The sequence below is a fragment of the Gopherus evgoodei genome, chromosome 13, assembly GCF_007399415.2.
Source record: "Gopherus evgoodei ecotype Sinaloan lineage chromosome 13, rGopEvg1_v1.p, whole genome shotgun sequence".
Classification (NCBI taxonomy): Eukaryota; Metazoa; Chordata; order Testudines; family Testudinidae; genus Gopherus; species Gopherus evgoodei.
This window is the reverse complement of record NC_044334.1, coordinates 6,993,537-7,019,637: the sequence shown is the minus strand read 5'-3', so window position 1 is coordinate 7,019,637 and position 26,101 is coordinate 6,993,537. Positions and strand designations below refer to the sequence as shown.

Genomic DNA, 26,101 nt, shown 5'->3' with positions numbered 1-26,101 from the left:
AAAGCCCCAAACACATGCCTGAATTAAAAGCCTTCTCCGAAGAGGCAGAAGAATATGCATCAGGGCACCTATCATAGTACACAATGGTAAACCCTTTAAAAATGTGGGACATACCTGATTTATGGAAAAGATTTTTATACATCCTAGGGATGATGACAAGACCCACAAGCATGTTACTTTTCAGTCTATACCTGTAAACAGCCTGGAAGCTTGGCACAGCAGCAAAAGCATAACAGGCCCGTGCTGCTGTGTGGAAGGGGAAACAGGCACACCGCCTCATGGCATTGGTGGGTAAATACCAAGACACCTATACTTCAACAGATATTGCTGCCTGCATTCTGTAAGCAATACTACACCCCAACCTGTTTTCAGGCACCTGGGGACCAGGAACCCCAAAACTTGCTAGAACACTTATGAATGACATCATATGGTTTAAAGGTACTAAAAGGGAGTGTGGCCAAAGACAAACAGGGATTTTACATGTACTGCCTCTGTCAAGGACAGTGTTCAAGTCTCTGGCAGTAAGTTCAAGAGAAGGGTGTAATGTTGCACCTCATAATGCTTTATGGAAATATGCTTATGAACGTATATATGACATAATGGAATGTATTTTATGCTACATATGCCACGTAACATATCTCTGCAAAGGGAATGATCTACTGAATATATTAATTCTATTTGTATGCATTTGTCATTTTTGTATTTGAAGTTATCAATATTGACTGTGTACTTCTTTGTTACTACGTAGCCTTAGTAAAGCATTTGGTCAGCTTCTTGAGAAAGGAATGTGCAAATTAAGTGCCCAATCAAGAAACACTTAATGAACAATGGATCTTGGAAGACTACAATCCACATAAGAAGTCTTCCTGGAGATATTCAAGATAGCACATGAGCAATGGCTGCTGCCAGTTATAACTGAGTCGTGCATACACATGTGACTCCAAAACTCCATCTTGGAGCTAGATTTTGCATAGGAGAGAGGAAAGAGGAAGTCTATTTATTTCCCTGAGAGACCCCTCTATTTTATCTTCAGCTGGCTCAAGAGAGAGCCTCTCCACCCTCAAAGGATACCTGAAAGAAACTAAAACAAAGGACAGTAGCCATAGGGGTGTGAGTGATTGCTGGACCCAGACTAGAAGGAAGCTAGTCTGTAAAAGAAACTTACTGTAACATCTCTGAGGGTGAGATTTCATCTGTAATCACTTTCTTACTGTATTAGGTTTGGACTTCCATGTTTTATTTTATTTTGCTTGGTAATTCACTTTGTTCTGTCTATTATTACTTGGAACCACTTAAATCTTACTTTTTGTATTTAATAAAATCACTTTTTACTTATTAATTAACCTATAGTATGTATTAATATCTGGGGGGTGGGAGGAGCAAACAGCTGTGCATATCTCTGTATCAGTGTTATAGAGGTTGAACAATTTATGAGTTTACCCTGGATAAGCTTTATACAGGGTAAAATGGATTTATTTGCGGTTTGGACCCCATTGGGAGCTGGATACCTGAGTGTTGGAGAAAGGAACACTTCTTAAGCTGTTTTCAGTTAAGCCTGCAGCTTCTAGGGGACATGGTTCAGACCTGGGTCTGTGTTTTGTAGCAGGCTAGAGTGTTTGTCTCAAACCAGGCAGGACAATGAAGTCCCAAGCTGCCATGGAAAATAGTCTCTGGTGTAGTCTCAGCACATCAGTTGGCAGTTCCTAAAGGGTTTTCTGTGATCCAACCCATCACACTTACTATGGAGTATGTAAGGAAGATCCAGCTTCCCATATGCCCTAGGCAGGCACAAAAGGCTATGAGACTAATGGAAACACTGTGATTCCTCTGTGCAGGGAGGACATGCCATGGGGATCCTGGGCAAGGGCACTCTACTCCTTCCCCTCAACATCTCACAGAGCTGTCCTCTGCAGTAGCTTACTCTGTGGAAGTGAGGGTGGAGGTATGACCAGACCAAGTAAACTTCAGAATCTTTTGGCCAAAAAACTTGGGGGAATATGGAGGGTTGTGGCTGCTAGAGCCTGTGGGTGATAGGTATGGCTCCCCCAAATGTGGGAAGAATTCTATTCTGGGCAGCCCCTACATATCTAGTTCACCTACCAAAGGCCAATTCATTTGGGCTTTGATGGGCGAAATCCTTTTCTGCTGTGACAGGGCATAATAATAGATCACTATTACCTCCCTTTTAAGATGAGCTAGAAAATACTTCTGTAGGATTATAAGGCATTTCTTGTATGAAACCTGCAACCTTTTGGATCAAGACTAGAAGTCACTTTGTGAAGAAATCGTCTCCCCATAACAAAATGGACGTTATTGTAAACCTGGCATTTATGGGTAGTGTTTTGGGAATGGCTGTTTTGCTGAAAAATGACAACACACTACAGTATGGCACTCCTGTGTCTGACTGCAAACTAGCTTCCATCTCACATTTTCATTTAGTTTTGTTAAATGGTGTTCAGTGCAGCATTAAAATGATTCTTAGTTCCAGTAAAACTACCCCTATGTACAGAAATTTTTAAAACTAAATTGATACTCTTGGGATGTATAGAAGGCAAGGTCAAGCAAGTCCATATAAAAAGCCTAACTGCATCCACCAGCAGAATGCACCTCTTTCTGCAATACCAGACTGATATTTATGCCAGCACGTATCTCCATTGACCCATCTGTACTAGTTTGTTTTTAATTTGAACAGTAGCACTAGCATTACATTGAGTTAGTGCTGTGGTTTGAAGAAAATAAAAATACAGACCTTCCAGAATGACTTTAATTCAGAGTGCCATGACTTTAATTCTTGTGACTGGAACATGAAAGTATGGATAGTGTGTGCTTGGCTTTCAGCCCATTTGACCATGGCCATCTGGTATTAAAACAACCTGGAAATTGGTTTACAATCAGACATAGTGTTTCTATAATATAGTGTCAAAGGAGGTCAGCACTTACTTTTAATTTATACATGAACAGAATTATTTCTTCCTATAAGGCCTCCCCAGCTTCTAAACTCCTGAGTAAAATGGATCCTGTCCAAATAGAAATACAGAATGAAGTTTACATTGTGGCAGTTTTGAGGAACTAATTAATTTCTTGAGACCAAAGTGGCTTTGGTGCTGCTTCTCTGCTTTACAAAACACATCGTCTCATATACCATGGATCTAAAAAGATGATTCAAATGAAGAAGTAACAATGAGTCTTGTGTTCTTTTCTCATATCTTTATCAGCAGCCTGTTCTCATTCTTGGCTGTCATCAAGCATTGCCTGGGCCTCTTCTAAAACATCATCTGGATTGGCCAGTTTAATCTAAATTAAAAACACAAATATTTTATGCAATGTAATTTAAGAAGCTCAGGATTTGTAAACACTGATTATTCAAGAGCTGCTGTAGAATTTCCCTCTTAACTGGACTTTAATTTATCCTGCAGTCTTTCACTAAATACTTGAAAACACTTCCCTCATTTTATGATGAGGGCAAGTGCCTATCTATTACTACTTATTTCAATATCTACGTATAGGTTATGTGAATGCTACCTTAGAGAGTACATAATCTAGACAAAGTATAACCCAGGCCCGCCACAGTGATTTGCATCATAGATGTTGACTTGTAAATACTGTTAACAGACTAGAGAGGAAAAATGTGATAAAGTCACAAGCATATCTTTTACAATAGGGGAGTTGTGGCCTATTTGTCTACAGCCAACAAATAGAGATTGTCCCTGGCAGTGGCTAGTATCAGTTGCTTCTAAGGAAAGTGGAGAAAACTCAGAGTAGAAAATGATGGAATAACTTGCCTACTGGGAAAGTTTTGTCCTAATCCTAGTCAATTCTAAACCTAGTTAATCCCCTGAAGCATGATCCCCTCTTTTAAAAAAAATTCTACTTAATGTAAGTGGATGTCATCATCCATATAAATATCTACTTCTTGTTTTTAAATTTATACACACCAGATTACACAGATTAATTGTTGTGAAAGAAAGCTGTTTCCTATTACAATTTATTATGTTTATGCTTCCATTGTTTCCCTCTTATTTACATCTAAACTAAACTATACCAATAATTTTAATGTCTCTTCATTATGCCCGTCTATGCCTCAAACTGTTTGTGTTGTCTGCCGCTGGACCTCTTCTCTATTTCTCCTCTATCCTCTTTTCATATAGGATGATTAGAACTGATCACAGTATGACAATGTTCCATGGTTTTGTATAACCTTTTCAGTATTTTCTGTTCTATTCCTTATACAGCCTATCACTTTTGTTTCTGATTTAAATACATGCTGACAAATTAGTCAAGCCCTCTGATAAAGGACACCAAACATTGCTTGCTGACATTTTCTTGTATTTCTGCTTTACTCAAAAGCAACTGCTCTGTCTCAGAGCCAAATTTATCAGGATAATGTATTTGTTTTTCAAGAGAAATGCCAGGGTTAAAGTCTCTAAGCAACCGTAAATGCTTAAAAGAATCCTCTGAAAAGAGTTGCTTTTAAAATTTCCTCTCTTGCTAGGGGCATTTCTGCATTGGATAAAGGAATAGTTTAGATGGCCTAGCAGAGATGTTAAATGTAATAGACGTCCCTTGATGGTCATATAATATGATTGGAAACCTCTCAATTTACATGTAGAGGAACATTGAGCCATTTCTGCCTTATATGGCAGAGGGGGAGATAACTTTGTTAGGCTTAGAGATTAAATCTTGGCTCCACTGAAGTAAATGGCAAATTTACATTCAATTTCGTGGGGTTAGGATTTCATCCCAAATCCTTGGCCACTCCTAAGCAGATATGCCAAACCCACAAAAAAAACGCAGAAATTGGGCTTGTTTTTGGCTTAATTGGCTTGTGAGTTGTTTGTTGGCTAGTTTTTGGCTTGTAGTTACTTATTTGGCTTGTCGTTTGTAGCTTCTTTTTTTGGCCGGCTCCCGTCAAGCAGGGGCAAGGTGGGGAGAGAGTCAGAAGTTCACAGCGGGCCCACAGACTGCACTCGGGGGGGGGGGGGGGAATCTAGTCACATAGTGTTCAGGTTCTTACGGATTGGCTTGTTTTGGCCTTGTTTTGAAATGGGATTAGCTTGATTTTTTACTTATTGTGAAAGTTGGAGTGGTTATTTACCGCATGAAAGTTGGCAACTGTGCTCCTAAGTGCGATTTCAGTGATGATGCAGCTTTAAGGCAGTCTGCCCTAACAGAGGAATGCTAGATTGGTGTAAGGCTGACATTGTCCTACGCCAGCTCCTCCTGGCCCAGTCTCTGAAACCCCAGAAGGTGGTTGGTCTTAAAAATCTGAGCTTCAGCACAAGTCTAAAAACCTGCACTGCAATTTTTAGCTCCCCAGCCCAATCCCCGTGAGCCCAAGTCAGCAGAAAGCCATGGGTTTTTTTACTGCAGTGTTGACATGCACTTTATCCTTAGAGCCTGCATCACTCCTGCAGTTGAGATCAGCAGGAGATGGATAAACTGAGGGCTTGTCTACATCAGAAAGTTGCAGCGCTGGTGAGGGAGTTACAGCGCTGCAACTTAGGAGGTGTACACATCTGCAGGGTACCACCAGCGCTGCAACTCCCTGTTTGCAGCGCTGGCCGTACTCCCGTTTTGTCTCGGGTGTAGAGGATCCAGCGCTGGTGATCCAGCGCTGGTAATCAAGTATAGACACTTACCAGCGCTTTTCTTGACCTCCGTGGAATGAGCAGGTATCCCAGCATACCTGAGGAAGCCTCTGGTAATCAAGCTGGTCTCCTTCCCCGGCTTGCTCTCGCGTCCCCGAACAAGCAGGTCTCCTTCCCTGAGGTTTGCTGGGTGGTTCCAGGAACGCGAGAGCAAACCGCGGCGAAGCTGGTCTCCTTCCCCGGTTTGCTATCGCGTTCCCCGAACAAGCAGGTCTCCTTCCCTGCGGTTTGCAGGGTGGTTCGGGGAACGCGAGAGCAAACCGCGGCGAAGCTGGTCTCCTTCCCCGGTTTGCTGTCGCGTTCCCCGAGCAAGCAGGTCTCCTTCCCTGCGGTTTGCAGGGTGGTTCAGAGAACGCGAGAGCAAACCGCGGCGAAGCTGGTCTCCTTTCCCGGTTTGCTCTCGCGTTCCCCGAACCCCCCTTGAAGCTGCCCAACAGCGCTGCAGTGTGGCCACATCTAACACCACTTGCAGCGCTGGTTGCTGTAAGTGTGGCCACTCTGCAGCGCTGGCCCTATACAGCTGTACTAATACAGCTGTAACAACCAGCGCTGCAAAATTTTAGATGTAGACATGGCCTGACAATCACTAATTTTGTATGGCTGAGGAACAAGACACTCTCAGTGAAGTATTCCTACTTTTGTTAAGAATTTGTTTCACTTCCCTTGTGGCCTAACAGAGCCTCAATATGTTGATCCTCAAGGCCTGGCTGCCTTATGGAAATTAACTTGGAATTGGCAGGGCAGTTACTTTATTGGCATTAACTTATGTGTTGTCTTTACTGACAATGCATCTTACAATAGGTGTATCTTGGAAATGGATTAAGTGAAATGTGGCCCCACTGGCTACCTGAGGCCCAGAGTGTAGGATTAGTTAAAATGTTTCAATTATAGGCTAATATGATGAGAAATGTAAACTGGTTTTGGTTTGGATTTATGGCAGGGTGGTTGATTAAAAATCAGTAGTGTTTTTTTAAATCATGGCAAGCAGGAAACCTCAATCTAAATATCTATTTTAATCTTGTTTTGTATTTGTACTCTTTTTTGTTTTCCTAAAGAAAGATTGATTCTCATTGGTTGCTATTAATGTTTATTTGCAATTAAATATAGTCTCTAGATTGCTCTTGGTATTTCTTGCTAACCAGGAAGATATGCTATATCTGTTCTCACAATTTAAGCAATTACATAGCTTAACACTTATTCAGAGCCTTATTTTTTTTTACATTTTTGTTGTAAAATAATGACGACATTTCTTATTTCCTTTATTAAATTTTTAGTTGTGACTTGTGTCAAGCTGCATGGATGGAAATTGGAATTCGATTAAAAATGTTGTCTGTGCTGGATACATTTATTTTTTCATATAAAAACAATATTGCATTTAAAACAACTGATTAGAGGAAGTATTGTCTGTAGCTAACAAATTGAACTGATTGTTTCTGGTCACCATGTCCTTCAGTATTTTTAGAAGTAGTAGATCTGATACTCCTGTTTTTTGTTCATGAATTTGAAGAGGAAAAGAAGCTTTTTTGCTTTTTCAACTCCCAATTGGTATCTCAGCTTTGAATGAACTAGTTATTGAAATGAAGAGAATATTCTCTGCACCAGGAGAAGAGGCTACTGCTGTCAAAAGCTGCTTTTGCACTTCAACAAACTAGTTCCAGGAGCTTAGCCAGTGACTTCCATCAGTCCAGTGATTTAACTTTTATTATTAAAACTTTGGCAGCAAACATGTATTATCTGAATATTTTCTTATTCCATTCAAATCATTTTAATAGATTTAAAATAAATTTAGGCTTTAATGTGAATTTCATAATTTCAAATTTATTGTAGTTTTTTAAAAGTGCAGTTTTGAATTGGATATTTATCCACTCTCTGATTTAGACTTCCCTGCAGTGTTTGGAGGCCAAACTTTGCAGCATAGTGCTACTGCATGACAATCAGTAAGTGACGTTGCCAAGTCTGTTTTCATTGTCCAGACGTAGTGAGAATTAAATTATATCATTAAAATATTGTATTGATCTAAGCTGGAAATCTTTAAACCTGCTAATGTTAAACCTGTTATTTGTAAAGTGATGTCTTAAAATATACAGTTCAGTATTAAATCTTTATTCTTCCTTTCTAGGTGGCTATGGTGGAGGTTCAGCTAGAGCCAACACATGTCTACCCTCCAGGTCTCTTGATAGCTTTCAGTGCCTGTACTACTGTGCTTGTTGCTGTTCACCTCTTCGCTCTCATGATAAGTACCTGCATTCTTCCAAATATAGAGGCTGTTAGTAATGTGCACAATCTCAACTCTGTAAAGGAGTCTCCGCATGAGCGTATGCACCGGCACATTGAGCTCGCCTGGGCATTTTCCACTGTCATTGGGACTTTGCTCTTCCTTGCAGAGGTGGTGTTGCTGTGTTGGGTGAAATTTCTTCCACTGAAGAGGCATCCTCTTGTTTCAGTTCATGACAACAATTCTACCATCACCCCAGGAGAGGCAGCAGCCATTGCCTCAACATCTATTATGGTTCCTTTTGGATTGATTTTCATTGTGTTTGCAGTCCACTTCTATAGGTCACTGGTGAGCCACAAAACAGACAGGCAATTTCAAGAATTGAATGAACTTGCTGAGTTTGCACGACTCCAGGATCAGCTGGACCACAGAGGAGACACCTTGCCACCTCCTGGCAGCCATTTTGCATAAAACTATATTTTGTATAAAATCCATTTTTTGTTTCTGCCTTGCTATGTTGACTCCCCTCTGCATGAACTAGCTGGACTGTTGATTGATTTTAAAGAGAGATTAAGTACTGTGCTAATTTCTTACAGTAAAAAAATACCATGACATCTTGGACATCTGACATCTGAAGAGACTGATGTTGGGGTATGGCTGCACTGAGCATGCATCTCTCATCCTTCCTCTTATCATCTGGATTATTTCTTTTTAATGTTGATTGGTGAATATATCAATGCATAAGAGGAGTTGAATTTTAGTCCTCGGTATATGTTAGGTGTGGGAGGGAAGCCTTAGTTCTCTCTCTTTGGTGTTGGCTAGAAAGTATTGCTGGTCCAATACGTGTTGCATGGCACAATACAAATTACTTGGGACATGTAGTAATTGCATTTGGTGTCACTGCTAGTGCTGTGATCTCTAAAAGTCTGATGAAAGGTAAAATTGAGAGCTTTTCCACCTTCCCTTTTCCCACTAGCTCCCCCAATCATGTTTTTCTGCCAAGTAATTATTACTTTACTAATTTCTATAGGGCCTTTTTCATGGCAGCTATAAATTCTTACTCTCCAGATACTCATGACCAGTCCTATTGTGATGTGATCTGATCTGATCTGCATCTGTAGGACTGGGGCCCTAACTTTACTTTTCTTTTGGGAAGAAAATACAGAGAAAAGCAATACCTGCTTTAATGTTCATGGGAGCAGATATGTTATCAGAAGTAATAAAATTGCCTGTTTTCATTGAGGAAACATTTTGAAAAGAAAAAATAGATGGAGAAACTACCACTAGATTTTTTTTCTCCTTGCTCGAAAACTTGCCAGTCAGGGCTTTTCTCTAGCAATAACATACACTGGTAGGGACTTAACCACAGTAGAACTACTGCTATGGTTCCAAACCAAAGTAGCAAATATTTTATACTTTTTATATATTAAATATATTTTTGAATAAATTCTCAGATACAAATGATAAAAGGCGCTTCGTGTGTGTGGGAATTCCAAGTAATTAGCTGTACCTTGATCTTGTTTGGTAGAAAAATCTTCTGCTTGCTCAAATATTGCATTTAAGATGTTAAAATCCTAATTACACGTGATTTTTGCTTCCAAAATGTTGTGGAAGACCACTTATTGCTATACAGACTTATTTATGAAAACAAATGATTTTTATTTTAAGTAGTATTGCTTCTTAATTGTAAGACGTGTGCATCTTTTATTGAATGAAGCTGCTGTTTTAGTCTCAAGCTATTGTGTCAAATTCTAACTTCTTCCTCAAGCAAAAACTCACACTTGACAAGGATTATAGGATTTGGCTTCAACTCTTTCAGAATTTGTGTGACTCTAGATACATTAAAAAATTAATGTTGGCATTTGGACAGCATTTCTGCTACCTTCACTGAAGGATGGAAATGGGTGGGTTAGTTGGTGAAAAATCTCTTTGAATCCAGAAACTACCAGTTTCTGATATGTTCAGCTCCCATGGAACAGAATTGGGATCTCAGCTCGTAGCTGCTAATATAGAATGTAATCCTGTAATTTTGTGATGGAGGTAACAAATTCAGTTGTGGCCTAATTGGAGCTGTGCCTCTTTGACTTTAAGTGAAGCTGTGCATGCTTATGCCTACATTGAATGTAGTCAATTATACCTGACCTCTTTACTAGACGAATTCAACATGCTTTACAAATGAAGGTCCTAATTTTGCAAAACTGGCTCCTGAGGGTAGTACTTACTATGATGAGTAGTCTCACTTGCATCAATGCAACTAACTTATTAGTGCAAGCACTACACCCAGTAAAATGAGTTAACAGGACAAAGTGCAGTTTATATTCTGAAAAATTACTTTAAAAATTGTATCCAAGTGCTGTGGCTATATCTGAGTGACATATTTGCTCCTATTGTGCTCTGTTCACAAGCAAAAAATAGTTTTTGAGTTGCCATCTCCAAAAACTCCTGGATATGAAAGTCAAACAGAAATTCTCTCTGGTTTTGACATTACCAGTTGTTTTTTTTGCAGCTGAAATCTAATAGTTGGTGAGCAGAATTCCGCTCACTGTTCCACAACTGTTTGTTCCTGCAGAGCTAACGGAATTAAATTAGTAAAAACCTTAGTAAATGGTATTCTGAAAGAGTCATGAAATACCTTCCTTACCCTGGGAAAGTAGACTTTTAGAAAGCTGTGGTAAAGTAAGCATACTGGAGCAATATCTTAAAGGGACACTATCAAGTTTAAATAAAATTACACTTTTCTGAAAGCCTTGTACCTTACAACTTATTTATAACTCTTCAAAATTACTATAGATGAAAGAGGATAGTAAATAAATAAATACATATTTTTTGGTGTGTAGAAGGGGGTCACTTTAATTATTTCTCCTGGATTGCTTACTTTTCCCCTATTCTATGAGTCTTTCACAAATCAACAGCAGACAAAAACTTTTAAAAATAGAAAATGTGGGTTTGTAAAAGTACAAAGGAAACAGGGCACTTTATTAATTTTTTTAAGCTGTTTGGATTCCTTTTAAATTAGAGCTATTACTAGTCATTTTTCTGACCATAACTGCACTCTAAGCCTTTAGGCACAGCTCATGTATGCATTTTCCCCATTCTTCAGCTGAGGAAATGGACACAAAAGATGTGCCTTGCGCAAGATCATATATTAACTGCATGGCAGAGACACAAAGACCAGAACTCGTGATGTCAAGTCTGTTCTGCAAACAGTAGAGTGCACTCAATTTTATTTTGATCCCTTGTTATACTAATGGTATTAAGCATCTACTTAAAACAGTTTAAACACTAGTTACTATATATATTACATTTATATGTAAAATTGAAATAAAACATGCTTATAATTTGTCTTGCCACCAAGACATCTGACAAACTTCTTGTTCTGTACCTGTCACTCATTTTACTCCATTTAGTTTCAGGGTGCCAGTAATAATCTCAGCTTAGTGAAGATATCCTCTTAAGTGTTCAGTGATTCATCATTCAGAGTCTTGAGTGCAATGTGGTCCATGGGCTACCAGGTGCAGACAAAACCCTTCCCGGCTCCACAAATAGCATAAAGAGAATAATGTAGCCAGAGTCTCATTCCCCACTTTAACACTGCTTTATTTTTGGGACTAAGCCTAACCTTGATATTGTTCTTTACTTACTATTTTTTTTAAAGGCGGTTCCTACTTAAGTTAGACTTTGAGGAGTCTGTTGAATGAACCTTCAACAAGAATATATTCTCATTTTTATTAACATTCAGAAGTGCAGTGTAAATCAGATGAGCTAATCACATAGTCACTGATTAATAGTGGTTTTTGTTTTTCATTAATCAGCTTCAGACATTCTGATGTAGCATGGCATTTGTGTGCTTTACACATATGACTCCTCATAGCAGTTGTCTGCAAAAGGTACATATATCTCTTGCACCAATTTGGAAACATATCTAATGTAAACCAGCATGCCTTCTTTGACTTGAACCTAATGATGCGTACTCTACGGCAGGAGTTCTCAACCTTTTTCTTTGAGCCCCCCTAACTTGCTATAAAAATTCCACAGCCCATCTGTGCTACAACTATTTTTCTACATGTAAAAGCCAGGGATAGCGTTAGGGGGTAGCAAGCAGGGTAACTGCCCGAGCCCCATGCCACAGGGGGCCCTCTGAAGGTAAGTTGCTTAGGCTTCAGCACTGGGTGGCAGGGCATTGGGCCGTGTGCTTCAGTCCCATGCAGTGGGGCTTCATCTTGCTGTCCTGGGCCCCAGCAAGTCTAATGCCAGCCCTGCTTGGCAGCCTCCCTGAAACCTGCTTGTGGCCCCCAAAGGGCCCCAGACCACTGGTTGAGAACCACTGCTCTAGGAGGAAGTGACTTACTGAAGGCTAGAGAGAGAGAGAGAGTGAGGTGGTGGTAGAGCTAGGCTTATACTTTGCCTTCTATTTACCAGATGTGCATTTTGGTCTTCACCACTCAGATGCCCAATTCCCAATGGGGTCCAAACCCAAAATAAATCTGTTTTACCCTGTATAAAGCTTATATAGGGGAAACTCATACATTGTTGGCCCTCTATAACACTGATAGAGATATATGCACAGCCGCTTGCCCAGCCCCCAGGTATTAATACATACTCTGAGTTAAATAATGAATAAAAAGTTATTTTATTAAATACAGAAAGTAGGATTTAAGTGGTTCTAAGTAGTATCAGAACAGAGTGAATTACCAAGCAGAATAAAATAAAACCCTCAAGTCTATGCCTAATACAGTAAGAAAACTGAATACAGATAAAATCTCACCCTCAGAGATACTTCAATAAGTTTCTTTCACGGATTGGACACTTTCCTAGTCTGGGCACAATCCTTTCCCCCTGGTACAGCCCTTGTTCCAGCTGAGGTGGTAGCTAGGGGATTTCTCATGATGGCCGCCCCCTTGTTCTATTCTACTCGCTTATATATCTTTTGCATAAGGTGTGAATCCTTTGTTCCTCTGGGTCTCACCCCTCCTTTTCAATGGAAAAACACCAGGTTAAAGATGAATTCCAGTTCAGGTGACATGATCACATGTCACTGTAAGACCTCAAGCCTTCATTTCTCCCATCCTGACTCTCAGGAAGGCCTGCTTGCAAACAGAGCCATCCACAGACAATTGTCCTGGTTGATGGGATACATCAAGATTTCAAACCACCATTAATAGACCACAGTTTGCATAATTACTATAGGCCCTCAGAGTTATATTTCATATATCTAGTTTCAGATACAAGAATGATACATTCATACAAATAGGATGAACACTCAGTAGATTATAAGGTTTGTAATGATACCTTACAAGAGACCTTTTGCATGAAGCATATTCCAGTTATATTATATTCACTCTCATTAGCATATTTTAATAAAATCATAAAGTGCAAGATCACAGCTATTACCTCCTTTTCAAACTGAGCTAGAAAACACTTCTGTAGTATTATAAGGAATTTCTTGTATGAAACCTGCAGCCTTTGGATCAAGGCTAGAAGTCCTTTGGGGAAGAAATCATCGTCCCCATAACAAAATGGACGTTATTGTAAACCTGGCACTTATAGGTAGTGTTTTGGGAATGGCTTTTTGCTGAAAAATGACCTCTTTGTAACACACTACAGTATGGCAGTTCTGTATCTGAGTGCAAACCAGCTTCCATCTCACATTTTCATTAATTTTTTAATGGTGTTTAGTGCAGCATTAAAATGATTCTTAGTTCGAATAAAGCTATCCCTATGTATAGAAATTTGTAAACTAAATTAATACTCTTGGGATGTATAAAAGGTAAGGTCAAGGAAGCCCATATAAAAACCCTAGTTGCAGCCACCTACAGAATGCACCTCTTTCTGCAATACCAGGCTGATATTTATGCCAGCACGTATCTCCATTGACCCATCTGTACTAGTCTGTTTTTAATTTGAACAGTAGCACTAGCATTACATTGAGTTAGTGCTGTGGTTTGAAGAAAATAAAAATACAGACCTTCCAGAATGACTTTAATTCAGAGTGCCATGACCTTTAATTCTTGTGATTGGAACTTGAAAGTATGGAAGAGTGTGCTTGGCTTTCAGCCCACTTGACCATGGCCATCTGGTATTAAAACAACCTGGAAATTGGTTTACAATCAGACATAGTGTTTCTATAATATAGTGTCAAAGGAGGTCAACACCTACTTTTAATTTATACATGAGCAGAATTATTTCTTCCTATAAGGCCTCCCCAGCTTCTAAACTCCTGAGTAAAATGGATCCTGTCCAAATAGAAATACAGAATGAAGTTTACATTGTGGCAATTTTGAGGAACTAATTAATTTCTTGAGACCAAAGTGGCTTTGGTGCTGCTTCTCTGCTTTACAAAACACATCGTCTCATATACCATGGATCTAAAAGATGATTCAAATGAAGAAGTAACAATGAGTCTTGTGTTCTTTTTCTCATATCTTTATCAGCAGCCTGTTCTCATTCTTGGCTGTCATCAAGCATTGCCTGGGCCTCTTCTAAAACATCATCTGGATTGGCCAGTTTATCTAAATTAAAAACACAAATATTTTATGCAATGTAATTTAAGAAGCTCAGGATTTGTAAACACTGATTATTCAAGACTGCTGTAGAATTTCCCTCTTAACTGGACTTAATTTATCCTGCAGTCTTTCACTAAATACTTTAAAACACTTTCTATGCTTTCCTAATTTTATGATGACATTAAGTGCCTATTTATTCTTCTTTGAGTGACTGCTCATATTGATTCCAATTAGGCGTGCGCGCGCTGCGTGCACGGCCATTGGAAAGTTTTCCCCCAACAGCATCCCTTGGGTCAACTGTGGAGCCCCCTGTGTGGCCCTCCATGGCGCTCAATACATGACGTTGCCTACCCGGTTCCCCCTCAGTTCCTTCTTACCACCCGTGACGGTCATTGGAACTGTGTCGTCTTGCTTAGCGAGTTCTCCAAGTTTCCCTAGCTTGATTCTGATAGCTCCAGCCTGGCCTCGCCAGCACTGGTACACCACACTGCTAGAGCTGTCGGTGGACATACTGGTCACGTTGCCTCTCCGCCCTGACCTACTCACTCAGGACCACGGTTGCCTCTATCATCCTGACATACAGTCTCTCCACCTCACGGCCTGGATGTATCTTCTGTGTTCGGACCAAGTAAGACAGGTCCTGCTAGGCAGCAGGAACCTCTACACTAGAGCTACATATCTGGTGAAGTGGAAAAGATTTTTGTGTTGATGTGATCAGTGCTGCACCCCCCCCTCCAGGCACAGGTACCCCTCATTTTGGATTACCTCCTGCACCTGAAACAGCAAGGCCTGGCGGTATCCTCCGTAAGAGTTCACCTCGCTGCCATCTTGGCCTTCCACCTGGGTGCGTCTGGCAGCTCTGTCTTCACCAACCCTATGGTCGGTCGCTTTCTCAAAGGCTTAGATCATCTATACACTCAGATCCATCAGCCTATCCCTGCCTGGGATCTTAACCTGGTCCTTTCGAGGCTCATGGGGCCCCTGTTCGAACCACTGGCCACGTGCTCCCTCTTGTATCTTTCCTGGAAGACAGCTTTCCTGGTTGCCATTACATCCACAAGACGAGTCTCTGAGCTGAAAGCCTTCACCTCGGACATGCCTTCCACAGTCTTCCACAGGGATAAAGTACAACTCAGACCGCACCCGGCTTTCCTCTCCAAGGTGGTGTCGAACTTTCACACCAGCCAGAACATTTTCCTGCCTCTTTTACCCGAAATCTCATGCTGGTCCCCAGGAACAACAGCTGCATTCCCTCAATGTCCGTAGAGCCCTGGCTTTCTACATCAAAGGCACTATGTCATTCAGAAGATCAACCCAGCTATTTGTAGTGGTAGCGAACCAGATGAAAGGCTTCCTGGTCTCCTCTCAGAGAATATCCTCCTGGATCACATCCTGCATCTGCACTTGCTATGAGCTGGCCAGGGTGCTGACCCCAGCTCTCACCGCACACTCCACTAGGCCTCATCAGCAATGTTCCTGGACCAGGTGCCTATCCAAGAAATATGCAGGGCAGCGACTTGGTCCTTAGTGCATACCTTCACCTCATACTACGCAATCATCCAGCATGCCAGAAATGACGCGACCTTCATCGAGCGGTGCTACAATCTGCACTCCTTCACTCCGACCCCACCACCTAGGTAAGTCTTGGAATTGATATGAGCAATCACTCAAAGAAGAAAAAATGGTTACTCACCTTTTGTAACTGTTGTTCTTCGAGATGTGTTGCTCATATCCATTCCAAGCCCACCCTGCTTCCCCTCTGTCAGAGTAGCTGGCAAGAAGGAACTGAGGGAGGCACTGGTTCGGCAGGGTCATATATTGAGCACCATGGAGGCACTGCTCCAGGGGGCTCCACAGCCAACCCAATGGATGCTGCTAGGGGATAACTTTCCAACGGCCATGCATGCAGTGCACGCGCACCTATTTGGAATGCATATGAGCAACACTTCTCGAAAAACAACAGTTACAAAAGGTGATTAACCGTTTTTTACTTCTCTTTTTACTACCTATGTATAGGCTGTGTGGGTTCTACCTTAGCAAGTACATAGTCTAGACAAAGTATAACCCAGGCCTGCCACAGTGGTTTGCATGGTAGATGTTGACTTGTAGATCCTGTTAACAGACTAAAGAGGAAAAATGTGGTAAAGTCACAGGCATATTTTTGACAACAGGGGAGTTGTGACCTATTTGTCTACAGTCAACAAATGGGGACTGTCTCTGGCAGTGGCTAGTATCAGTTGCTTCTAACAAAAGTGGAAAAAAATCAACATAGAAAATGATGGAATAACTTGCCTACTGGGAAAATTTCATCCTAATCCTAGTCAATTAGTGGTTAGTTTATCCCCTGAAGCATGAGGGTTTATATCCCCTCTTGTAAAAAAAAAAATCCTACTTAATGTAACTGGATGTCATCATCCACATAAATATCTAATTCTTTTTAAAATGTATACACACCAAATTACACAGATTAACTGTTGTGGAAGAAAGCTGTTTCCTATTACAATTAATTATTTTTATGCTTCCATTGTTTCATTATTCACCTCTAAACTAAACATTACCAATAATTTTAATGTCTCTTCATTATGTCTTTCTATGCCTCAAACTATTTCTGTCATCTGCCTCTGGACCCCTTCTCTATTTCTCCTCTATCCTCTTTTCATGTAGGATGATCAGAACTGACCACAGTATGACAATGTTCCATAGCTTTGTATAACCTTTTCAGTATTTTCTATTCTATTCCTTATACAGCCTATCACTTTTGAATTGTTTGCTATAGGTTTTCACTGTGTTGTCTGCAGTGACACCCAGGTCTGTCTTCAGTGGTTATAATTAATTAAGAATCAAGCAATGGGGAAGAGTAGTTCCATTTATTTCTTCGAATGTGCATTGCCTTGCATATGAGTCATTAATTCTTTAAACATCAGGTTCCTCTGATGTTTCTCTCAATCTCTCTAGTTTTAAGTAATCTAAATAATTCTGTGCCATCTGCAAGTTTTGGCCCCTCACTGTTCACTCCCTTTGCCAGGTCATTAATAAATATAGTAAACAACACTGGTGCTGGTGCAGAATTTTGGGCCATCTCTCTAACCCTTTGTCAGGCTGAAAATTGACCATTTATCCCTGCTTTTTGGTTTTTGTTTTTTGTCTCTTAGCACTGGTCTACACTACGAGTTTAAGTCAAATTTAGCAGCGTTAGATCGATTTAACCCTGCACCGATCCATACAATGAAGCTGTTATTTTCGACTTAAAGGGCTGTTAAAATCAATTTTGGTACTCTTCCCCTGACGAGGGGATTAGTGCTGAAATCGACCATGCCGGGTCGAATTTGGGGTAGTGTAGTCGCAATTCGACAGTATTGGCCTCCGAGAGCTATCCCAGAGTGCTCCATTGTGACCGCTCTGAACAGCGCTCTCAACTCCGATGCACTGGCCAGGTAGACAGGAAAAGGCCTGTGAACTTTTGAATCTCATTTCCTGTTTGGCCAGTGTGGTGATCTGCAGGTGAGTGCAGATCTCATCAGCAGAGGTGACCATGATGGAGTCCCAGAATCGCAAAAGAGCTCCAGCATGGACCGAACAGGAGGTATGGGATCTGATCGCTGTATGGGGAGACAAATCTGTGCTATCAGAACTCCATTCCAAAAGACAAAATGCCCAAACATTTGAAAAAATCTCAAAGAGCATGAAGGACAGAGGCTATAACAGGGACCCGAAGCAGTGCCATGTGAAACTTAAGGAGCTGAGGCAAGCCTACCAAAAAAACAGAGAGGCAAATGGCCGCTCTGGGTCAGATGAGCTGCGTGCCATTCTAGGTGGTGCAGCCACCACTACCCCAGCCTTGTGCTTTGAATCCGTCAATGGAGTAGCATGCAACAGGGATGTGAGTTTTGGGGACGAGGAAGAAAAGTGCTACAGCTATAGTGGAGGTGGATACTTTCTCTTTGTTCATGGAGGATGGGTCCATCAATGGCTATTAGCCAGAATGGGCAGTGATGGTGTCCCTAGCCTCTGTTTGCCAGAAGCTGGGAATGGGTGACAGGGGATGGATCACTTGATTACCTCTTGTGGTCATTCCCTCTGAAGCACCTGGCATTGGCCACTGTTGGAAGACAATACTGGGCTAAATGGACCTTTCTTATGTTCACAGAGCAGGAACAGAGCCTTGTGTGGATGTGTTATAATTTAATTGGTAGTTAATTTAAATAAATAACTAAAACTGAACATCCTCCTTCAAAGGAAAGGCTAATTCATCCAATTACTCTTGAGATGGATCATTAAAGAGGGAGTTCTATTGCATGATCTTTGAGAAGCCTTGAAAGGTACATATTTTTAGTTGTGTACATTGCACCCTTTCCGGTCACAACTAAATGTTCCTTTGCAACTAAGATCTAGACTATTTTTCCATAGTGACCATTCAATGTTTATTATTTCTGCAGCACCATGGGTTTGCCTACTACTTACAGACCTATAAAAAAAGACCAATGCGCCAAAGCTCTTGATATCTGAACTAGACAAAGGAATGAGCAGAGAAAAGATGTAATATTGGGTTTTGGTGAGGCTTGAGTTGGTCAAGCATTGGTTGTGGTGAGCTCTTTTAACTGTACCAAAAGGAGGAAAAAAACATTACTTTATAGTAACTTTGGTTCTTTGGTATGTGTTGACCACATAGATTGCACTCTTGGTGCACATGTTCAAGATCCTTTGGCCAACAGTGTACACTGGGGCTGAGACTAGATGTTCTTGTGCCTGCTCCTCCTCTGCCCAAACTGAGAGCACAAAAGGCAGTAGGCCCCATTGTCCCTCAGTTCCTTTGCCAATACAGAATTCCCCATATTAGTGAGGAAGGAGAACAGGTTGTGGATTTAATGCAGACAACACATCTCAAAGAACCATAGCTAGGGTAAGGCACATAATCGTTCTTTCTTCTTTGAGTGACTAGCCACATGGGTTCCCCTCCTGTGAAATAGCAATTTTTGAATGGAGGTGGGTATGAAGAGTCCTACATAAACAATTACTGCAGGACACCTCTACCAAAACAGGCATCCAACTTGGAAGCTTCTACCAAAGAATAGTGTCTTGTAAATGTGTTGACTGAGCTCCACATAGTTGCCCTACACTTTTTAGAAATAAGGACATTCTTCAACCACGCAGCAAAGACTGCCTGAACCCTAGCAGAATGAGCAGTAATGTGGCTAAGTAGCTCTAAGTTGGCTAGTTTGTAACATGTTCTTACACAGTTGGAGCCCCATTTTCATAATCTGTGTGAGGATTCATAGACTCTAGGACTGGAAGGGACCTCGAGAGGTCATTGAGTCCAGTCCCCTGCCCTCATGGCAGGACCAAATACTGTCTAGACCATCCCTGATAGACATTTATCTAACCTACTCTTAAATATCTCCAGAGCTGGAGATTCCACAACCTCCCTAGGCAATTTATTCCAGTGTTTAACTACCCTGACAGTTAGGAACTTTTTCCTAATGTCCAACCTAAATCTCCCTTGCTGCAGTTTAAGCCCATTGCTTCTTGTTCTATCATTAGAGGCTAAGGTGAACAAGTTTTCTCCCTCCTCCTGATGACACCCTTTTAGATACCTGAAAACTGCTATCATGTCCCCTCTCAGTCTTCTCTTTTCCAAACTAAATAAACCCAATTCTTTCAGCCTTCCTTCATAGGTCATGTTCTCAAGACCTTTAATCATTCTTGTTGCTCTTCTCTGGACCCTCTCCAATCTCTCCACATCTTTCTTGAAATGCAGTGCCCAGAACTGGACACAATACTCCTAACCAGCGCAGAGTAGAGCGGAAGAATTACTTCTCGTGTCTTGTTTACAACACACCTGTTAATGCATCCCAGAATCACGTTTGTTTTTTTTTGCAACAGTATCACACTGTTGACTCATATTTAGCTTGTGGTCCGCTATGACCCCTAGATCTCTTTCTGCCATACTCCTTCCTAGACAGTCTCTTCCCATTCTGTATGTGTGAAACTGATTGTTCCTTCCTAAGTGGAGCACTTTGCATTTGTCTTTTTATTTGTTTTATTTATTTATTTGTCTTTTAGGTTATGTATTGCCTGACCCTTAACCCTATCTGCAAAGGGCACAAACAGTCTAGGTTGTTCCTGAATGATTTTGTCCTGTTAAAGTAGTATGGTAATGCCCTTACTATATCAAGCATACAAAGTCCCCTCCCTGGAGTTGAGTGAGGCTTGGGGAAGAAAACTGGTAAATTAATTAATTTAGTTCATATGGAATTCTGAAACAATTTTGGCTAGGAATTGGAGATGAGGCCTGGGAATAATACTGTTCTAATTAAACACTGTATAAAGGGGACCCACCATAAGAGCCTGAATCTCCCCTACCCTTTGAGATGATGTACTAGATACTAAAGGGGCAGCTTTAATTGATAGGTGGTACAGGGTAAAGGGTGCTAAGGGCTCAGAGAAGGAACACAACAACTTGTTATTATACTGAGGTCCCAAGAGGGTGGGGGTTCCTGAACTGGGGAGAAATGCAACATTGTTGCAAAAGAAGCAAATGCCATTCTGGGATGTATTAGGAGGAGTGTTATAAGCAAGATATGAGAAGTAATTCTTCCTCTCTACTCCGCGCTGATTAAGCCTGAAGTATTGTGTCCAGTTCTGGGTGTCACATGTCAGGAAAGATATGGACTTGGGAAAGTTCAGAGAAGAGCAACAAAAATGATTAAAGGTCTAGAAAACATGACTGTGTGGGAAGATTGAAAAAAACTGGGCTTGTTTAGTCTGGAGAAAAGAAGACTGAGAGGGGACATGATAACAGTTTTCAAGTACATGAAAGATTGTTACAAGGAGGAGGAGAGAAAAATGGTTTTCCTTAACCTCTGAGGATAGGACAAGAAGCTTAAATTGCAGCAAGAGTGGTTTAGGTTGCACATTAGAAAAAACTTACTCACTATCAGAGTGGTTAAGCATTGGAATAAATTGCCCAAGGAGGTTGTAGAATCTCCATCATTGGAGCTCTTTAAGAGCAAGTTAGACAAACACCTGTCAGGGATGATCTAGAAATACTTAGTCCTGCCATGAGTGCAGGAGACTGAACTGGATGACCTCTTGAGGTCCCTTCCAGTCCTATGGTTCTATAAGTCCCTTGAGGCAAAAGGGATATCCCTGAGCTTTGTTCCATTTGCTGCTTTTTCCCCTAGCTGACTCAGAAGGCTAGGGATGCCTGCCTAAAGTTATTTCTTTAGGAGCATTTAATGAAACCCTCCTCAGACATGGAGAAGAAGGCTGTAGCTAAGGCTCAGTCGTCCCTCCATGCCCCTCTTAGCTAGTGCCCCAGTTGAGCCACTATCCACCCTGAACTTCAGGTCTGAGATCTCTAAGAGACCCCAGTTGTCAATTCTGATCCACTTGTCAAATTCTTCAAGAAGGAGTAGGAAGAAGCATTGCTCCAGAGACAAGTTGAGACATGGGCTTCCCTCTCCAGGAACCTCAGAACTGAGATAAGAGTTGACATGTCTTCAACTCATCTCAGGTGTAGAGTGTCCACCACTGAGTTGCATAGAAGCATCATAAGAGAGGCTTGTCTTAAGCCCTGAAGATTTAGCTTTCTTCCATAACAGCTTAAATCCCAGTACCAGGGAGCCTACTAATTACCTAGGAAAAAAAAAAGTAACAAAGATAGTGTAAAAAAAAAAGTTTTAATGTTTTTAAAGGCAACAGGCAAACTCAAAGTTAAGTAGGATTTTGTCTCACTGCCATAGGCAGTAACAATTGGGCCCACTTCATCGTTTATATCCTAGGTAGGGGGGCACAAGGACATCTAGGGCACTGGTGGGGCCTTAAAAGACATCGCTGGCCAAAGGAATCCAATCTTACATGCAATGGGGCTCATACACACCATGAGTGAGGAATCCATGTGGACACAATCGCTCAAAGAAGAAATAAATACTACTTAAATGGCTTAAAATCTAATGGTGACAGCTGTAACGTGTGCTGTCTGTGAACACACCAAAGGTTAAATTTCCAAGCAGAGTTACCTTGGGTATTGGATACTGTGTAGGAGTAGGAGCTTCTTCTCTTCCAAAGTCAATCATAGTTCCACACTTCGGAATATCTGCTACCCAGAAACCCTCAAACAACTGGCCTTTATTCAGATAGAAAAACTTTCCTAGGCCATGTTTTTTTCCATCTTTCCATGTTCCTTCATACCGATTTTCATTTGCTGTAATGGGTCAAATAAAGATGTGGACAGACAATGAAAGGGTGCACATTTTCATTAGGTGAATTGAATTTAAACAAATCAACAAAACACAGATAAGTCAACATATACATAAAACTTCCGCCTGGCTCCATCCAGAAGGGGAAATCTAATGGAGCAAAAATGTAGATAAATACTTATTTTTAGTGTTGCATTGATTCACTTTATGGTGTTCACATGCATGTTGTATTCAGTTTCCTCAAATATTCTAAATAAACACATTTAGTGCTGAGGAATAGCAAATTTTAAACAAATGTTGCAGAAAAGTTAGGGAATACAAATTCAGATCTATAATCACAACTGTTCACACTGGAATCCTGGCTCTAAGAATTCTCCTCATGCAGTCAGGAAACAGGAAGATATTGGGTGACCTTTGTGTCTAATCAAAATAATCTGAATTTCAAATACTTGCAGTTAACTTCTTGTGAATGAACCACCGTTTAAGAATATTCACAGAAAATGTGATTTGTTCATGGACATTTCATGCACAGAAAACACATTTGTTAGATAAATTACATGTACAAATTATTTGCTCAGCTCTATTGTGCCTCCTACAATTTTTCGGCATACAGAAGTAAGACTCTTTTAAACAGTTTTATACTCCATATTGTTTAAGACTCAGACCATGACGGACAGGAAAGAGTGCCACCTACACACAATATAGAGCTGCAAGGAAATGAGAGAGCCTTCACAGGGGTGGCTTTAGGTCTGTGATTATGGCAGTCACCTAGGACTTTAACTCTGAGGGATGCTGGAATATCATAGGGGTCACCATCATGATCATTTCATAACAGGCCACTCTTGAGCATCTCTTTCCCAGCTGCAGTGTTTCTGGTCACAACACACTCCCTCCAAAATAGTGTTAATTTCTATCTACTTTACTTATAACATTGGTTGGAGGCACCTGTGAGTCCAGGCGAACTTCAGCATCCTTTGCATTGGTGGTGGTGAGGACACTTTTGGGCTAACACTGCAGAGAACATTGGGGTATTTGGGAATTATCAGCACTTGGTAAGGGCAACAGAATAGAAAGTGGACCACCCTTTTGAAGGTGGATATTTAGGGTGACCAAACATCCTGATAAAATCGGGACTGTCCCGATTTTGAGGAGATTGTCCCATGTCCCAACCAGAGTACGGTCGGGATGCCATTTGTCCCAATATTTTGTTTCCTGGTCTTTGGCGGCAATTCGGCAGAAAGTCCTTCAGTCATGGATGGTCTTGGGTGGTATTTCGGCAGTGAGTGCTTCTGTCTTTGATGGCAAGCTTTATTACCCCCCACTGAAATACCACCGAAGACCGTCCATGACTGAAGGGCTCTCTGCCAAATTGCCGCCGAACTACTGGATGGGTGAGTGTAAAAAAAGCAAAACAAAAAAAGCCCCCCCCCCATGGTGGTCCTGATATTTTCCCCTTAATATCTGGTCACCCTATGGATATTACACAGATAGGTTAGCTTGGGTTTGTAGAAGAGAGCCAGGGACAATGAGGATGGCACTTTTAATGAAGTTTCATCCAGCACCTAGATGGCCAAAAGGTCCACTCAGGCTCTGATCTTTTCTGTTCTCTTGTCCCAGCAGCTTGGAGACCCAGCAAGTCATGAGGCTGGCCCTGATAGCCCCATTCTATCAAACACTCAGGATAAATTGAAATACTGGAGGTCCTATCTGTACTCTTTCCATGGCAGTTGAAACACTATTGTTCATAGCCTTGGTCTCTGTTGTACATTTGCTATGGTTTGGTTTAAAATCTTCCTGTAATGGACTATAACTGAGCCAGTAAATCAATGTGATTCCCTAGTCTAAGATCATCCTCTCCAGGCATTCTGCCAGTATAAGCAATTTAATCTTGGGTTGCAGCTCATCATGACCTCCATTGAAGAGCTGCTTTTCTTTCCCCATTGCAAAGCTTTCAGCACGTGGGCATGTTTCCAGAGACTGAGCTGAATATATTAAGCTTGTGGGCATCAAATAATTGTGCTGGCTAATTTTAACCACAAGGAATCCAGCTTATAATCAGTTCCAGGCTGTGACAGAAGTAGCTGGGCTCTGAAACAGAGAAGACAGCAACCAATGACTCACCCTTGATAGGCTGGGAGCACGTGTAATTGTGTGGGCAAGTTAATGATACAAAGGTAAGGGAGGTGTCATTTGATTTGCAAAAATCTACAAAATCATAATTTCAGTGGTGTTACCCGTTGCAGTGTCACAAGAGGACATGCTGCTCCCTGGCTCCCAGCTCCATGTCCTCCAGTTGGTGGAAATTTTGACAATACTGTGTCAGAAATGGATCAGACTAGGTATAATTCTAAAGCCCTTTCTCCCACAAATGCAGTGGTACCAAATATGACAAACTGAGAAAAATAATGTAGCTATGAAAATTAGAGAAAATGTTTAAAAATCAACTTTTTAAACTATAACATATATAGGCATGTCAAACCTGAAGCCTTCACAAAGTTAAAAAATTGTGGCCCTCAACTGACAGTACTGTGTTATCAATTAATGCTCAGAACATGATGCCTGCTTTAATTTTTTAATGTTGTAGATTACTATAAGTGGAAGGAGTGCTTCAAGTTGAATTCCCATCATCAGCAAAAAGAAGTGGGTCAGTGGTGTTGATGATCAGCTTTGTTTATTATGCCAAAAGAGTTGTAATGAGGCATTGTTTAAGATGTCAGCATCCAGCCAGAAATTACTGGAATCCATCTGTAAATGGTATGTATATAGTTACATAATACACGTTGTATAACATAGCTACAACCCCAAAATAATTTATTACAAAATCCTTGTTTTTACTTTGGTCTTGATCATTTTTAGGCTTCAATAGGAGCTGAAGGGCACTGACTAGTAACTGAGGCATTTAATTTATAAACTAGAGGAGGAGTGAAGCAGATGAGCTATGTGACTTATATATGGAAAGTTGGTTATTGGTGTTGATTTAACAAAGATGAATCATTGGTCTAATGGGAATTTACATGTATAGCAAAGGTGATATCTCTGGTGTGTATGCAATGCATATTAAAGGTATTGCTTACACTTCCTAGCTGCTTTGCTTTATCAGTTTACTAGTATGGCATTCACTTGGGGAAACAATTAGATGAAGACCCACATAACACTGGAGCCAATATTTCCTTCTAAAATCTTCCTGAAACACAAAATCTTCTATTTGAGAAAGATTGGGATTCTTATCTTTAGATTACATTTGATCAAACTCCAGCCAAACCAAAATTCTATTTTTATGATGAGACTCCTCCTGAAATTTCCAATTCATACATATTGTGTTATTTCTGAATTAGTGTTGAGCCCTGAAGATCCCCTGTGTTTGTTGCGGACTCATCCCAATGAGCACAGGGCTTTGGAGAGGGACAATGTTTAAAACCATTGATTAACAATCAACAACAAACAAACAAAAAAGTTTTATCCCTTTAAAGAAAAGCAAAATAAACACAAAGTCAGAAAAAATAAATACTGGAGAAACCAAATTTCTTGTCAGATGCA

General features: G+C 40.8%; 2 protein-coding genes across 6 annotated transcripts in view; one reads left to right on the top strand and one right to left on the bottom strand.

Moving 5' to 3' along the window:
* ORAI1 (ORAI calcium release-activated calcium modulator 1) overlaps nt 1-9,598 on the top strand; it is a 36,904-nt gene extending 27,306 nt beyond the window's left edge. For 3 of the 4 annotated variants that reach the window (XM_030582507.1, XM_030582511.1, XM_030582509.1), the window contains exon 2: nt 7,768-9,598. In XM_030582507.1, coding sequence (XP_030438367.1) covers nt 7,768-8,334 — 567 coding nt within the window. In that variant the 3' untranslated portion in view covers nt 8,335-9,598. Of the gene's footprint in view, nt 1-6,236; nt 7,586-7,767 lie in introns of those variants that run through there. The other variant, XM_030582510.1, reaches the window with a different exon arrangement.
* The window catches only part of MORN3 (MORN repeat containing 3), a 41,287-nt gene continuing 17,864 nt past the window's right edge, over nt 2,679-26,101 (bottom strand). Inside the window, exons 5-6 of one of the 2 annotated variants that reach the window (XM_030582503.1) lie at nt 22,385-22,569; nt 2,679-3,294 (exon numbers count right to left, since the gene is read on the bottom strand). In XM_030582503.1, coding sequence (XP_030438363.1) covers nt 3,226-3,294; nt 22,385-22,569 — 254 coding nt within the window. In that variant the 3' untranslated portion in view covers nt 2,679-3,225. Of the gene's footprint in view, nt 3,295-14,287; nt 14,373-22,384; nt 22,570-26,101 lie in introns of those variants that run through there. The other variant, XM_030582504.1, reaches the window with a different exon arrangement.